The 17,677-nt window shown below is 34.0% G+C and overlaps 1 protein-coding gene across 16 annotated transcripts in view; it reads right to left on the minus strand.

The window, feature by feature from the left end:
* GPHN (gephyrin) overlaps window positions 1-17,677 on the minus strand; it is a 643,001-nt gene that overhangs the window by 349,162 nt on the left and 276,162 nt on the right. For all 16 annotated transcript variants that reach the window (XM_082734092.1, XM_082734090.1, XM_082734087.1 and 13 more), the window contains exon 3: window positions 12,682-12,739. In XM_082734092.1, coding sequence (XP_082590218.1) covers window positions 12,682-12,739 — 58 coding nt within the window. The remainder of the gene's footprint in view (window positions 1-12,681; window positions 12,740-17,677) is intronic.

The following is a 17,677-nucleotide window of genomic DNA, read 5'->3' on the forward strand; positions in this document are numbered from 1 at the left end:
AAAATATAAGGAAGAATTTGACAGAATTAAAAGGAGAAACAGACAAATCTCTCTCATAGTTATTTATATACAACACTAAATCCAAACTGCAGAAGGTATAGACTTTTTCAAGTGCAAATATAAAATTACCAAAATAGACAATACACTGGACCAAAAAGTTGCTACTCAAGGGTCTTGCTTCTACCCAGCCTAAAAGTAGTTGATAAATGAGATTCTTCCTCTTGGAACACTGAGAGATCTTGAAAGATCCTTATAAACAAGGACATATCAAAAATAAATCAGCATATTTAGACAATCACAAAGGTTCAAGAGATAACCAAGAACAAGTGCAAGGGAGAATGAAAAGGTTCATCACCATGTACATAAGACAACGCCTTCAAGACTGAGAGGAGGTAGCTATTTTGCCTAATACATAGAATCAAACAGAGTTAAGCAAAATAAAGAAAAAGGAAAATATCTTCCAATTGTGAAAACAAGATAAAACTCAAAGAAGGCCATAATGTTACAGAGATAAATTATCTGATAAAGAAATCAAAATAATGGTCATAAAGGTACTCACTAAACTCTCAGGAAAAGAATAGAAGGACAGAGTGAAAACTTTAACAAAGATGCAGAAAATATAAGAAAGTGTCAGAAGACACAGAACTAAAAAAATATAGTAACTGAATTGAAAAATACACTACAGGAGTTCAACAGTTAACTGCTGAAATGAAGAATGGATCAGTGAGCTGTAAAACAAAGCATTAACACCCAGACATGGCAGCAAATAGAAAAAGGACTTTTATAAAACGAAGATAACTTAAGAGACTGATAGAACAACATTAAGTGGAATAACATTTGTGAAGAAGAGAGAGAGAGAGAGAAAGGGACAGAAAAGAAATAGAAAAGAAATAGTTGCTGTAACTTCTCTAACATGGGGAAGGAAATAGACATTTATGTCCAGGAAGCAAAGAGAATTTACAAAAAAAAAAAAAAAAAAGGACCCAAAGAGATCCACACCAAGACATATTCTAATTAAAATATAAAAGTTAAAAGATAAAGAGAGAATCTCAAAGGCGGCAAGAGAAAAGCAACTTGTTAAATACAAGGGAAACCTAATAAAGCTATCAGCAGATTTCTCAGGCAAAACTTTGAGGTCAGAAGAAAGTGAGGTGACATAATTTGAAATCCTAAAAGGAGAAATTCAAACTAAGAAATCCCTACCTGACAAGATTATCATTCAGAATTGAAGGAGAGATAAGAATTCTTCAGAGAAGCAAAAGCTTAAGGTGTTCATCACCAATAAACTGGCCTTATAAGAAAGGTTTAAGGGAATTTTTTAAATAGCAAAGAAACGGCACTAAATAATAGTAAGAAAATATATGAAAGTAAAAATCTCACCAGGAAAGATACCTATATATAAAGATAGTAGAAATCACTTATGAATCTACTCTAAAGGGTAAAAAGAAAAGTAACATAATTAAACTAAAAGAGTTAAGGCACACATACAATAAAAAGAGGTAAAAATAGGTCAAATGTGTCTTTAAAAACATTAAACTTCGGGCACCTGGATGGTTTAGTTGGTTAAGCATCTGCCTTCAGTTCAGGTCATGACCCCAGGGGCCTGGAATCAAGGCCCACATCTGGCTCCCTACTCAGCTGGAAGCCTGCTTCTCCCTCTCCCTCTGCCATTCCCCTGGCTGGTGCTGTCTGGCTCTCTATCTCTGTCAAATTAAAAAAAAAAAAATCTTAAAAATAAGTAAAAAAAAATAAAAATATAAAACTTCAGGAGAAGTTGTAAAAATATAGTTTTGGAATGTGTTCAAATTTAAGTTGCTATCAACCTAAATATACTGAATATAATTCTATACTTAGAATGTTAAATGTGAACCTCACGGTAACCACAAAGCAAAAACTTATAGTAAATATACAAAAGATAATATAAAATAATCTAAAAAAAAAAAAAACTAGAGAAAGACAACATACCGCAAGAGACAAGAAACAGAGAACTACAAAAACAGGCAGAAAACAATGAACAAAATGGCAGTAAGTATACACCAATCAATAATTACTTTAAATGTAAATGGACTAAATGCTCCAATCAAAAGATGCAATGTGACTGAAAGAAAACAAAACAAAACAAGATTCATCTACATACTTTCTACAAGAGACTCACTTTGGAAGTTAGGACATATACTGACTGAATATGAAGGGATATAAAAAGATATTCATCCCAACGCAAATAGTATAGCTATACTCATATCAGACAAAACAGATTTTAAAACAAATACTGTAATAAAAGACAAAGAAAGGCATTACATAATGATAAAACAGTAGGAAGATATAACATTTATAAATATATAAGTACCCAACATAGGAGCACTAAAATAGTACAGCTATTATTAGCAGACCTAAAGGGTGAAATTGACAGCATATAATAATAAGAGGGGACTTTTAACACCCTACTTACATCAAAAGATAAATTATCCAGACAGAAAATCATAAGGGAGCATCAGCCTTGAACAACACATTAGATCAGATGGACTTAATATTTATGTATAGAACTCTCTATCCAAAAGCAGCAAGTAACACATTCTTCTCAAGAACATTCTCCAGGACACTCCACATGTTTAGGCCATAAGACAAGTCTCAAGAAATTCAAAAGGACTGAAATCATATAAAGTATCTTTTCTTACCACAATGATGTGAACTAGAAATCAATTTTAAGACGGAAACTGGAAAAAATTACAAAAACATGGAGATTAAACAACGTATTACTGAACAACCACTGGGTCATCAAAGAAACTAAAACAAGAGAAACAGTAACAACAAAAAAACTAACCTCAAGAAAAATGAAAACAAAAAAAGGAAATACCAAAATCTACTGCATGCAGCAAAAGCAGTTCTAAGTAAGACATTCATAGCAAAACAAACCTACCTGAGGAAACAAGAAAAATCTCAATCTAAATTTACACATAAAGGAACCAGAAAAAGAAGAATAAATCAAGCCCAAGAGTAGTATAAGGAAGGATATAATAACTAACAGAATGAGATAAATGAAATAAAGACTAAAAAGACAAAAGGAAAGATCAATGAAACTAAGAGTTGGTTTTTTGGGGGAAAAAAAAACAAAAAACCCTGACAAAAATTTAGCTCAATACTCCCAGGAAAAGAGAATGGGCTCAAATAAACCAGAAATGAAGAGGAGAAGTTACAACTTATACCACAGAACTACAGAGGATCGTAAGAGATTACTATGAACAATCACATACCAACAAATTGGACAACCTAGAAAAAAAATGATACATTCCTAGATATATACTAACTTACAGGAGTGAATCAGGAAGAAGTAGATTACATAAATAAAGTGATCACAAGTAAAGAGATTTAATCAGTAATCAAAAAATCCCCAAAGTAAAAGTCAAGATCCCATGTCTTCACTGGTAAATTCTATCAAACATTCAAAAATGATTTAATGCCTCTCCTTCTTAAACTTCTTCAAAAAGTTGAATAGGAAGAAGTGCTTTCAAACTCATTTTACAAGACCAGCATTACCCTGACATCAAAACCAGGTAAGGACACTGCAAAAAATAAAAATTATAATCCACTGTTCTTGATAGAGACAGAAAAATCTTGACCAAAATATTAGCAAACTGAACAGGAATACATTAAAAATATCATACACCATGATCAAAGTGGAGATATATTCCAGGGATACAAGAATGGTTCCACATTCACAAATTAATCAACATTACACCCATTAACAAAATGAAAGAAAAAAAATCACATAATCATCTCAGTAGATGCACAAAAAGCACCTGACAAAATGTAACCTCCACTTATAATAAAAGCCCTCAGAAAGTGGATATAGAGGGAATGTATCTCAACATAATAAAGGGCATATAAGTCACACCCATAGCAAATATCATACTCAACAGTGAAAAGCTCAAACCTCCCCCCCCTAAGATTATTTATTTATTTATTTGACAGAAAGACACAGAGAGAAGTGGGGGGGCAGGGAGCAATAGCAGGGGGAGTGGGAGAGGGAGAAGCAGGCTTCCCACCGAGCAGGGAGCCCGATGTAAGCATTGATCCCTGGACCCTGGGATCACGACCTGAGCTGAAGGCAGATGCTTTTAAAGACTGAGCCACCCTGGTACCCAAGTTCAAAGTTGTTTTTTTTTTTTTTTAATCTAAGATCAAGAATAAGACAAGATGTCAACACTCACTAGTTTTATTCAAAATAGTATTAAAAGCCTTAGCCACAGCAATTAGGTAAGAAAAGAAATAAAAGTTACCCAAATTAAAAAGGAAGAAGCAGAACTACCACTATTTGCAAATGACATACTCTATATAGAAACCTAATACTGCACCAAAAAATTATTAGAATAAAGTAATTCAGTAAAGTTTCAGGATATGAAATTATTATGCAAAAATCTCTTAAATTTCTATACACTAATATTAAATTACCAGAAAAAGAAATAAATAAAAAATCCCCTTTACAATTGCAGTCAAAAGAATAAAATGCCTTGGAATAAATTTAACCAAAGAGGTGAAAGACCTTTCAACTAAAAAATATAAGAAGCTGATGAATGAAATTGAAGAAGACACAAAAATGGAAAATTCATTCTAGGCTCATGGACTAGAAGAACAAATATTATTAAAATGTCTGTACTAACCAAAGCAATTTACACATTTAATGCAATCCCTATCAAAATAACACCATCATTTTTCACAGAGTTAGAACAAACAATCCTAAAAGTTGTATGGAACCACAAAAAACCCCAAATAGCCAGAGCAATCGTGGAAAAGAAAAAGCTAGAAGCATCACAATTCCAGGCTTCGAGTTAAATCCCCAAGCTATGGTGATAAGACAGTATGGTACTGGCATAAAAACAAACACACAGATCGATGGAACAGAATAGAAGATCCAGAAATGAACCCACCACTATATGGTCAACTAATCTTCAACAAAGCATGTAAGAATCTCCAAAGGAAAAAAGATCCTCTTCAGCAAACGCTGTTGGGAAAACTGGACACCATGCAAAAGAAAGAAACTGGACTACTTTCTTATACCATATACAAAAATAAATTCAAAATGGATGAAAGGCCTATATGTGAGACAGGAATCCATCAAAATCCTAGAGGAGAACATAGTAGTATCCTCTTCCACATCAACTGTAGCAACTTCTTACTAGATATGTCTCCTGAGGCAAGGGAAACCAAAGCCAAAATAAACCACTGGAACTTCATCAAGATTAAAAGCTTCTGCACAGTAAAGGAAACAATCACCAACAACTTAAAGACAACCTATGGAATGGCAGAAGATATCAGCAAATGACATATCTGATATGTATCTGATATATATTTAGATATAGTATCTAAAATCAATAAAGAACTTGTCAAACTCAACACCCAAAAAACAATACAGTTAAGTAAAGGGTAGAAGACATGAATAGAGATTTTTCTAAAGACATCCAGATGGCTAACAGACACATGAAAAGATGCTCAACATCACTCATCATCAGGGAAATACAAATCAAAACTAAATGAGATACCATCTCATACCAGTCAGAGTGGCTAAAATAGAGTTAATTTTTGTATAAGGTGTGAGATTTAGGTTGTTTCTTTTTTTTCTTTTTGGTTATGGATATCCAATTGTTCCAACATTATTTGTTGAAAAGGTAATTCATTGAATTGCTTTTGAAGCTTTATTTAAAAATCTATTAAACCTATCTATGGGGATGCCTGAGTTGCTTAAGCATCTGCCTTCGGCAAGGGTCATGATCCCAGGGTCCTAGGATAGAGTCCCACATTGGGCTCCTTGTTCAGTAGAAAGCCCGCTTCTCCCTCTGCCTGCCACTCCCCCTGCTTCTGCACACTCTCTCTCTAATAAATAAATAAAACCTTAAAAATAAAGAACATATCTGTGTAAGTCTTTTTTGTTTTTTTAAAGATTTTACTCACTTATTTTACAGACAGAGATTACAAGTAGGCAGAGATGCAGGCAGAGAGAGAGGAGGAAGCAGGCTTCCTGCTGAGCAGAGAGCCAGATGCGGGGCTTGATCCCAGGACCCTGGGATCATGACCGGAGTTGAAGGCAGAGGCTTTAACCCACTGAGCCACCCAGGTGCCCCCATATCTGTGTAAGTCTTATGGGTTGTTTATTCCGTTTCATGTGTCTTTCTGCCAATACTACACTATCTTGATTACTGTAGATCTCATCACTGGAAAGAGTCCTTCCACTTTGTTCTTTTTCAAAATTGTATTACCTGTTATAGGACCTAAGCTTTTCCATATAATTTAAGAATAAATTATATAATTGTATGTCTACAAAAAAAACTTGTTGGGTTTTTGATACGAATCACATAAACCTATATATGAACAGGGGAAGAACTGACATCTTTAGTATGTTCAATCTCTCAGTTCATGAACATAGCTTGTTTGTCCATTTCTTTAGGTGTCCCTTTATTTCTTTAGCATTTTGTAGTTTTCAGCATACAGATTTAACATAGGTATATTCTTAAATGTATACCTAAGTATTCAACTTTCTTGGAGTGATGGTAAATAGTACTGTTTTAAATTTCAGTTTCTAACTGTTGTCAGCATATAAAAATGCAATTGGTGTTTTTGTGTGTGCCTGTTGATCTACATTCCCCAAATTAACTCACTTGACTTATTAGTTGTAGGAATTTTTCTATAGATACTTTTTCTATGTAGACAATGATACAGTTTGCAAGTAGGGGGTTTTGTTTCTTAATTGCCAAACTCTGTGCCTTTTAATACTTTTCTTGCCTTATACTTATACTACTTAGAACTTCTAATACTCAGTTGGGAAAAAGTAGTGAGAGTAGACAACCTTGTTTTGCTCCTGATCTTAGGAGGAGAGCCTTCATTTATTTTTTTCACCATTAAGTATGTTTTTAGCAGTAAGTCTTTGTACATGTTCTTTATCAAGTTCCGGAAATTTCCTTCTATTCCTGGTTTGCAGAAATTTTTTTTCTTTTAATCATGAATGGATTTTAGATTTTGTCAAACACTTTTTCTGCATCAATTGATGTAATCATAAAAACTTTCTTCTTTAACTTACTGATACAACGAATTAGACTGCTTGCTTTTCCTAAGTTGGAAAAGTTTTACATACCTCAAATCCCATTTGGTGGTGGTACATAATTTTTTTATACCTTGTTGGATTACATTTGGTAATATCTGTAGATTTGAGTTTATGATAAATACTGGTCTGCAGTTTTCATTTTTTGTACTATGTTTTTCTAATTCTGCTAGCAGAGTAATACTAGCATCATAAAATAAGGTGGTAGTATTTCCTGGCCTACTACTTTCTGGAAAAGACTGACTAAAATTGATGGTAATTCTTCTTCAGTGTTTGGCAAAGCTCTATAGTAAACCATCTGGGCCTGCAGATTTGTTTGTTAGGAGATTTTTCATTATGCTTTGCCTACTCGGTCTTGGTTAATTTTGGTAGTTTGTGGGTTTTGAGGCAGTGGTCCATTTCTGCTAAGTTGTCCAATTTATAAAGTTTTTCATAGTATTTTCAAAATTATCCATTTAATTGATGGAAGATTTGTAGCAACAGACTTTGTTCAATCTGGGTATCAATAATTTTATCTTTTCCCCTTTATCTTCATTAGTCTCAATTTTATTGAGTTTTCAAGAGTCAGTTTTTTATTCTGTTGATCTTCTTCCCCTTTGTTTTACCATTTTCAATTTCACTGATACCAATTCTTGAGTATTACCTGTCTTCTTGCTTTGACAATATTTGGCTCATCTTTTCTAGTTTCTTGAGAAAGAATTATGGATTACTAACTTGAGAACTCTCCTCTTTTCTAAAAATTAATATTTTCATAGTATATCTTTTTACTTTCAATCTACATATGTCTTGGTGATCACAGCTTTGTAGTAAAGCTTGAAATCAGGTAACATGATGCCCCCAATTTTGTTTCTGAAATGAGTTTCCTGATAATGATATATACGGGATCATCTCTAAGAACTCATTATGTCAGTTTTTGTCTTTTCACTTGTAAATTTAAATTATATATATTTAAGGTAATTATTGACATCTTAGCAATTAAACATGCCATTTTATTATTTGTCTTCTGTTTCTGTCTTGTTTCTCGTTCCTAATCGGGGGTTACTCGAACAAACTTTAGGATTCCATCTTAATTTGCAGTGTTTTGAGTATATTGTTTTGTATGTTGCTTTTAGTGGTTACTTTGAGTGGATGCTTTCTATATTATAATGACAAATATAACATTGCAGTCTACTGATATTACTGATTTTTTAACAGATATCCCTCTGTTATAGTATAGTATGAAGGCAATATAAATATTGTTAAGCTTCTTCCTGGGTCCCACTGACACTACTCTGGCAAAATTGAGGCACTCATTCATACTGCTTCATTAAAGACAGTAGGGCAGAAATTTAGGTCCTCTCTTAGCCCTGCTAAGACCTTTCTGGCAAAAAGTGGGGCACCACCTTGCTCCACATTATCGATAGTAGGGGTAGAAGTTCATCTCCCTGCTAGGCCCTGCTTACACCAAGAGAGGAAGTAGAAGGTTAACGCTTACTGAGAATGGAATATCCGTTATTCCCATCTCATTCAGTCTTACTGATGCAGACAGGGATGGAATCACATCTCCCTTATAGGCCTCAGTGACACAGGAAAAGGAAGGTAAAGGAGAGTTGTGAGCAGCTTCAGCCTGCATTGTCTCTTTAGTCTTACTGCTGCTAGGTGGGAGTAGAGACTCAGCTCATCACTAGACTCCACAATTATTATTATAATTAATATTAATTATAATTATTAATTATATTAATACGATTAATTATTAATTATATTAATATATTATAATATGATATAATATAATAATTTTAACAATTATCTTACTACAGGAAGCAGAACACAGCCTGTTTCCCTGAGCTAATTTTAGATCAACTATAGGCCATTAGGCCCTATCTACAGTATCTTAGCAGGGAAATCAGAGCACTGATATTTGTGGGAGTATGGGAGACTGAACAGCTTCCTGCTCAGTTCTGCCAATAAACACTACCAGAAGAGGGATTCAAAGCTTTGCCATCTGCCTCTGTGGTAGCAGGAATGAGGTGGAAGATTAGCTTTCTATTTGGCTCTGCTAAAACTGTGGGGCTGCTAAGTAGCTTCCCCATTGTTATTGGGCTGGAGTAAAGTGAGTATTGCCAAACACTTTTTGTTAGTCTATCCTTGCCCTGCGTCCTATGCCTTCAAGGACAGGCTTTCTTAGGTGTTTTTTTGTTTTATTTTGTTTTGTTTTGTCTGTGCCTGTTGGTGTTTCCAGATTGGGGTTTCATCAGTGTCCTTTGAGATTAAATAGGAGACAAAAAGGAAACCCAGTTAACTCATTGCTGTGTCACTCTTCAAGTTCTAAAATCCTTAGAAAGTCTGATTTCTTTTTCCTACCATCAGAGTCTTTCTATACTTGTTTATTTTGTAATGTCCAGGAATTTTGAGTTATAAAAGAAAATATTGGGAAAGAATAGAACTACTGTATCTTAGCTAGAACCACAAGTTTCTTCAGTAGGAATATTTTTGAAACTTGATAAACTGGAGCAATTAATACATGAGCCAATAGTATGAAAAAAAACCCCACAAACCTTGCCTATTATGTTAAGAAAAGCATTATAACCAAAACAGTATGGTGCTAGCAATGGAATAAATAGATCGATGAAACGAAAGTTCAGGAAAAGACAGACTTATTATGTATGTGTATGTGTATATTCAGGCATATGAAAATTTAGTGTGTGATAAATGAGGCATTTCAAACCAGTGGGGTACAAATTGCTTTTTTCAATAAATTGGGCTGGGAAAATAAAGACATCTTTGAAAAATATTTTGTAATTTTAGTCATCCCATATATAAAAACAAGTTTATCCCAATATAAATTATAGATAAAGAATTAATATTTAAATATTTTTATTTTAAATAAATACACCCAAGGTGATAGTTACCTGCCATAACGATGAGGAAAACAATTTGATTTCATATAGGAAAGTTGAAAATACACATTACTTAAAACTCAGGAATTCCTTTTCTCAGTATGGACCTCAAAGAAACTCTTAAATAGGACGTTTTATAAGATTTTATACCATCATTTTTCATAATAGCTTCAAATGGAACTAAGGTAAAAGTCCATCAAGAGTAGGATGTCGGGGCGCCTGGGTGGCTCAGTGGGTTAAGCCTCTGCCTTCAGCTCAGGTCATGATCTCAGGGTCCTGGGATCAAGTCCCGCATCAGGCTCTCTGCTTGGCAGGGAGCCTGCTTCCTCCTCTCTCTCTCTGCCTGCCTCTCTGCCTACTTGTGATCTCTCTGTCAAATAAATATATAAAATCTTAAAAAAAAAAAAAAGAATAGGATGTCTCATTAATTTGTGGCACAATGGAGTATTTTATAGCAAAGAACAAAAACAAAACAAAAAAAGGACATAACAACCTCCCCCAAAATCTTAGCTATAGATAATGCATATGAATATGATATAGATAATGATTATGAATAAATCCCACAGTGCTGAACCAAAGAACTAAGGCACAAGAAAATGTATACATTGTGAATCAATTCATATAAAATTCAAAGAGAAATACAAATTTTAATAGTAAGGGATGTATATAAAAACTAAATAAAATGAATGTGAAATAATAAAAACTCAGGATATTGGGTGGAACAGATGGTCACGATTGGGCCAGGAATGCATTTGCACTTTATCCCTTAAACTTTTGGCCAAGCATCCACTATGTGGTGATTTATTATAATCAATCAGTAAATGCTTAATTCAAACCATGTATGAACTAAATAATAATTTCTGGTGCTAGAAATATTGTGAAGATAACCATACTTTGTAAAAATTGACTTATATTCTATTAATCATATTTTAATAATAAAAATAAACATGCATATTTATTTATACATGGTATATTGTAGATATATTTCAAATTTAAACTCCATTGCACTTTTCAGATAATTTTAAATTAGTTGTTTACCAACTAAAGTGAACATTATAAGCAGATGTTTCACATATCCTCCAATCAAAACAAAAAGATTATATCTGATTTCAGTTGAAAATGCTAATGGTGCCATCAAATAAATGTTGATGAAATATTTTATTTTCTTCCAATGCTTTGAAAAAAGAATCAATTTCATATTTTTTCCCCAGGCTTCAAACTCTCTAAAACTATTTTAGATATAATAACAGTAATTAATTTTTAAAAATCATATAGTAATGTCATCCATGAGTCATGTTTTTTTGAAGGAATCTACTGAGGAATAACTCTTATAATTCTAGAATTTTAAAAAACACAATGAAAAATTACTTATTTAGAGAAAAGTCACGACAAAAAATAAACAGTGTTTCTTCTAATTAATTAAATTAATAAAAAATATATGAATCATTTGGTTCTTGGATAGGTCAACAGTTTTGGTCTACTTTTATAACTTAATATAGCTTTTTTAGGTGATTCCATTAACTAGCATGGCCTCAGGTAGTTTTTGGATAAGGACAAATTCCAACATCAATTGAAAGATAAAATTATCTTTCTTCTGAGGTTCTAGATGTTTTAACCAATGACTTAATGGGTATTTGGTTATCTGAGAGGGACCTCAAATAAGTTCAAAACGTACCCTCTTTACTCTCAAACTTATTCCTTCTCTTATATCTCCTCTTTAAGTTAATAGCAACACAAGCTGGACTGGACCTAAGGTTTCTCTAAACCAAAGTATTATATGAATTTATATCAGGTTGGAATGGGTCTTTTGACACTCCTGGTTTATTTTTTTCCTGCTAGAATATAATTATTGGATTAATTTTTGATTGGCTATATAGAACACCAGGCATATTGAAACTAATAGTGTATTACCTAATAAAGACAAATGATATTAACTTATTTGAAAATAATGTTAGCAAATGAAATTATTGACTAAAATTTGAATTTATTGAACTTGATTTTGGAAAGGCTGATTAAATCAGCTTGATGATTTATTTGGATCTTTAAATGTCATTGTTAACAATTCAACTCAGTATTGTTATCCTTAACTATTGTTTTCCAGTTGTTAAATTTTATTTATGTAATAGATAATATGTTCAGTTCTTATTAGATTGTAAATTGCTCTTGGGGAAGGGCCACATGCTATGCCAGAAGACTAACAGTCCATAGGACTGAATAAAATGTTAAAAACAGAAAAATGCAGACTATGTAATTTTCAAAGAGTAAAGTCAAGTTTTCATTTAATGTATAAATTTTAAATTGCCAATTTGCAATTGCAAATACTGTGTTTTCAGTGGAACCAGAAAATATTTTCTAGAAGACTGGTATTTATAATTAGTGAAAGCTTACAGGGAAAAGAAATTAAAACAAGATAAGAAAGATAATCCATTATGCACACTAATGCCTATATATAATGTTTCTCATGTAGATTTTCAATGAATTTCACATGAAATGTTCCTTTTTGATCTTCCAAAAAATTTTCAAAGAAATGCACTGACAAGAGTAATTGAAATCTGATGAGGATTATTTTATGTTTTTTAACTCAAATAGGATAACTGTGACTTAAATGAAATCCCAACACACACAAAGATTAAAAAGTGTAAAGAAAAAATGCTTCTCCCACCTACCCGGCGAGATACTAAGTCTTCTAAGAGATAAAAAAATGGCATACTATACCTTGATTTCTTCTATTTCATCTGGTACTATCTTGTATGCTGATATAGTCCCACCCAACCTGAAATTAGGAAAAAAAAAATATTCTCAAAACCATGGTGGTGTATATTTATGGAGTATTTCTGCCATTAGCATCAGAATGCCACCAATAATTGCCCATTGCCCACCCCAGTGACCATAGAGTAAAAACAACATTTTCATGCTTAAGTTTACCATATATTACTTAAAAAGAGGTGGACAATGAATGACTACCAAAAGAGGAAACATTAAGTTATATTTCTAACTACAAACTTCTATCATTTTATTATTAAAAAGCACTTTTAGGGGCGCCTGGGTGGCTCAGTTGGTTGAGCAACTGCCTTCGGCTCAGGTCACGGTCCTGGAGTCCCGGGATTGAGTCCGGCATCGGGCTCCCAGCTCCATGGAGAGTCTGCTTCTCCCTCTGACCTTCTCGCCTCTCATGTTCTCTCTCACTGTCTCTCTCTCAAATAAATAAATAAAATCTTAAAAAAAATAAAATAAAATAAAAAGCACTTTTAATAATGCTTTTACTATTACACCACTTTTACTGATGGATTCTGTCACAAGTAAGATGCAGCAAAAATTAATAACAGACATGGTATTTGCCTTCTTGGTTTGCTTGTAATAGAATTTACTTTTTAGAGTAGTTTTGAAATTACAGAAAAATTGAGTACACAGTAAAGAGATCTATTTCCCGGATGCTCAACTAGAATTCCTTCCAGATATTATTAACATCTTCTATCAGTGTTGTACATGAGCATGAGTCACAATTGATGAACTAAAAATGATTTTGTTTCTCTTCAAAAATAATTAAAACAAGTAGTTGAAGAGATTATGTGCGTGTCCAGCATTGTCCAGGGAGCGATGAGTGTTTAAGGGTTACAACTTAATCCCTGAAATATAATGCTGCCTTAAGAAAGTGAGGTCATTACTGCCATGGTCACTTGTTTGAACTTTTTTTTTAAAGAAAATAGCTAAGAATTATGTAACACTTACTATTTGCCAGACATGTCATATATTATCTAATTTAATTCTTAAAAACTGTTGCCATTGTAAAAATTGGGATTTGATACACATAGTGATTCAGTAATTTTCACAAGTAATTGAAGGAAGGAACTGAAATGCACATTAAATGCAAAATATATACCAGATTAAAAGTACTTAGTGTAAAAAAGGCTAATTTAAAAGTACCAAACACATTCTAAAATAATATGGTGGACATACTGAGTCAAATTATATTTTTAAAATTAACTTCATGTTTCTTTTAGTTTTTAAAATGTGACTACAAAAAAATTTTAAATCAAACAGCTTGCATTTGTGACTAGTATCATGTATCTATCAGATAGGTACTCCAAGCTCTTAAACACCAAGATTACCTACCTACCATTACTTAAATATAGTGCTTAAAAAGGAAATTTCTGACCACTTACTTGGCATTATAAATACTTCAATATCAGAAAAGAGAGTATTTGTCTAAGACAGTGGAGTAGTAGAAGACCTTAGTTTAGTCTGGTCCTAGGAATGCACATAGATAGCTATCACATCATCCTGAACACCTGCAAACTCAACCAGAGATCTAAAAATAGATATTAAAAATAGAAAAGTGTCCACGTTCTGCAAGGTAGGAGGTACAGAGAAGTGAATTCAAGGAGACTTATGGTAAGATAAACTGAGGGCTACCCTCCTTCTGGAGGGAGCCTCCAGAAGCTGGCACCATAAGTGATACAGCAGCAGAATGCAAAATCAGAACTTTCAGAAGTCTGCTATGTTGAGGGATCTCCCTGCCTGAAAAGCACTAGCTGGCAAAATAGGGTGAAATCCGAGGTGGGATGGTGTGGTCTCAGGATCCTTGGGGTCACAGGAAGACAGTGGGGAGGAGGTGGTGCTTGGGTATGGAAGAGTTACCAGACATTGGAACAAGGGAGGCGGGCCCACTCAGTGAGCCTAGGAGTGGACTCTCAGCTCAAGAATGCCATATACCACAAACCATGGCAGAACCAGTGAGACATCCTACCCTGTAAGGAGCACACCACAGGAGTCTGCTGGGTTTGGAGACTCCAAACAGGGTCACATAACTGAGACAGAAATGGTTGGTCATTGCCTGGGTGAGCACAGAATGCAGATGGAGTCCAGGAAGACAAGAGTGATTGACTGCATTTAACCCAGGGTTCACTGAGAAGTGGTGCCCAGAGCTCTCCGCTCTGGAACTAGAGATTGGGAGGCCACCATTGTCATTCTCATTCTCTAAACTGTGCTGGAAAGCCTTCATTGAACAAAAGCCGCAAAAAGCAATCTGGAGCAGATTACTTAGCCTGGCCTCCCGTAAGGGTGGTCCAATTCCGCCCCGGGGTGTGGGGGGGCAGCAGAGGATCACCACAGCAGGAACCTCCCTCAGAAGATCAGCAGGAAGATCCAGCCAAAACCAAGTTTACCCATAATTTAGAACTGCAAAACTCCAGTGCTAGGGGAATTTTTCATACAGAATTCATTATTGGTTTTTTTTTTTTTTTTCTCACCATGGTTCTTTGGTCTTCCAATTTTAATTTTTTCTTCTCTTTATTTATTGCTGGGCTGCAAAGTTGGTTCAAAATCCACGAATCAATCAATGTGATATACCACATAATTAAAAGAAAGGACAAGAACCATAGGATCCTCTCAATAGATGCAGAAAAATCATTTGACAAACTTTCCTGATTAAAACTCTTTACAAGGTACAGATAAAGAGAACATACCTCAATAGCATAAAAGCTATATATGAAAAGCCAACAGTGAATATCATTCTCAATTGGGAAAAACAGAACTTTACCCTAAGGTCAGGAACACAGGGATGTCCACTCTCACCACTGTTGTTCAACATAGCAATGGAAGTCCTAGCCTCAGCAATCATACAACAAAAAGAAATAAAAAGCATCCAAATCAACAAAGAAGTCAAACACTGATTCTCTATAGATGACACGATACTCTGTGTGGAAAACCCAAAAGACTCCACCCCCAAATTCCTAGAACTCATACAGGAATTCAGCAGCATGGCAGGATATAAAATCAATGCACAGGAATCAGTTGTATTCTATACACTAACAATGAGACATAAGAAAGAGAAATTAAGGAGTTGATCCCATTTACACTTGCACCAAAAACCGTGAGATACCTAGGAACAAACCTAACCAAAGAGGCAAAGGATCTATACTCAGAAAACTATTTCTTTCCTGGAATTGAGGAAGACACAGAGAAATGGAAAAATGTTCCATGCTCCTGGATTGGAAGAACAAATATCTTTAAAATGTCTATGCTACCTACCTATACACTCAATGCAATCCCTATCAAAACACCATCAGCTTTTCTCACAGAGCTGGAACAAATAATTCTGAAATTTGCATGGAACCAGAAAAGACCCCAAATAGCAAAGGAATGTTGAAAAAGAAAAGTTCCAAAGCTGGAGGCATCACAATACTGAAAAATAAGCTGTTGAAACCAAGTATCTCATCCTAGATTTTAAAATAAAACAAACTGCTTGTTAACTTAAAAGAAAGAAAGAAAGAAAAAAGAGTATAACAAATAAGGCACTTACATATTCTAGACACTTTGGGATATTTCTTGTCTTAAATATAAATTGATAAGTGACATTCTAGTTTCCATTATAAAACAACCTAATTCAGCCAAATGAAGTTTATTAAAAACTGCACATTTAAACTCTTTAATATTATTATTTATTCTTGCTAATGGAAATAGCAACTTGATTTGAGAATTACTTCCTAGATTGAAAGTGCTGTGTTTGAATGATATAAACACTAGTGGTATTTAACTTAATTCATATTATACAACATATACAAGTGATATAGTAAGTTAAGACCATAGTAAGATAAACAGCAAGAGGGCTAGATGTTACTAAAATGAAAAACTACATAACTATCTGTAAGAGGTTTCGAGTAGGCATTTTCACTTTTAATTATTAAATTTTTAAATTAAAAGCTGATATTGTTGGGATATAAATAAAGAAATTAGAGCAAAAAACTATTGAAAACTCAATGACTTCAATTTCCCATCTTGCATATCAAATGAGTTAGTAATTTTATTCTTTGAGTTTATGTTATGTAATAGATATAAACCAGGGAATAAGAATACAAAGAAATCATAGTCTTAAATAGAAGCAGACTGAGTAAACAAATACCTGTAATATAATGCATTAAGGTATCACATTAGAAATGGGCAGAAGTTGAAAGTTTGAAATTATTTCATAATAAAGAGTATTTGAAAATTATCTATCATTATAAAATAAACTAGTAATAGGACAGTCTATAACAACTGTTAAATAAGTGGCATGGTAGAGTACAGAAATAGTCTATATTTGTTAGTACAGTAATGATTCAAAGATGCAATTGTGATAATGTTTGACTTATGGAAGAAAAAATAAAAACAAAGTTGCTATGATAAACTTCAATTCTTTTTTTTTTCTTAAGATTTTATTTATTTATTTGAGAGAGAGGGAGAGTGAGAGAGAATGAGAGGGGAGAAGGTCAGAGGTAGAAGCAGACTCCCCATGGAGCTGGGAGCCCGATGTGGGACTCGATCCAGGGACTCCAAGATTATGGCCTGAGCTGAAGGCAGTCGTTTAACCAATTGAGCCACCCAGGCGCTCCTAAACTTCAAATCTATTGCAATAAAAAATTCATTTTCTCTTGATAATGCTGACTACTCGTGCCTGAAATATTGCCTTTCCTGAAACCCGAGCTGAGGGAAGGTAGGCTTCCAGATTAGTATTCTTACGTCAACTTCAAGTCAATCATAATGGTTTTAACTGTTAAAAAGGCAGGTAAAGGGAGGAGGAATTAAGATGGTGGAGGAGGAGTGCCTGGGTGGCTAAGTTAAGGGTCTCTTTTCAGCTCAGGTCATGATTCTGGGTCCTGGGATCAAGCCTGGTGCTACATCAGGCTCCCTGTTCAGTGGGGAGCCTGCTTCTCCTTCTCCCTCTGTCCTTCCC

This window comes from Mustela nivalis, assembly GCF_964662115.1.
Source record: "Mustela nivalis genome assembly, chromosome: 6".
NCBI lineage: Eukaryota > Metazoa > Chordata > Mammalia > Carnivora > Mustelidae > Mustela > Mustela nivalis.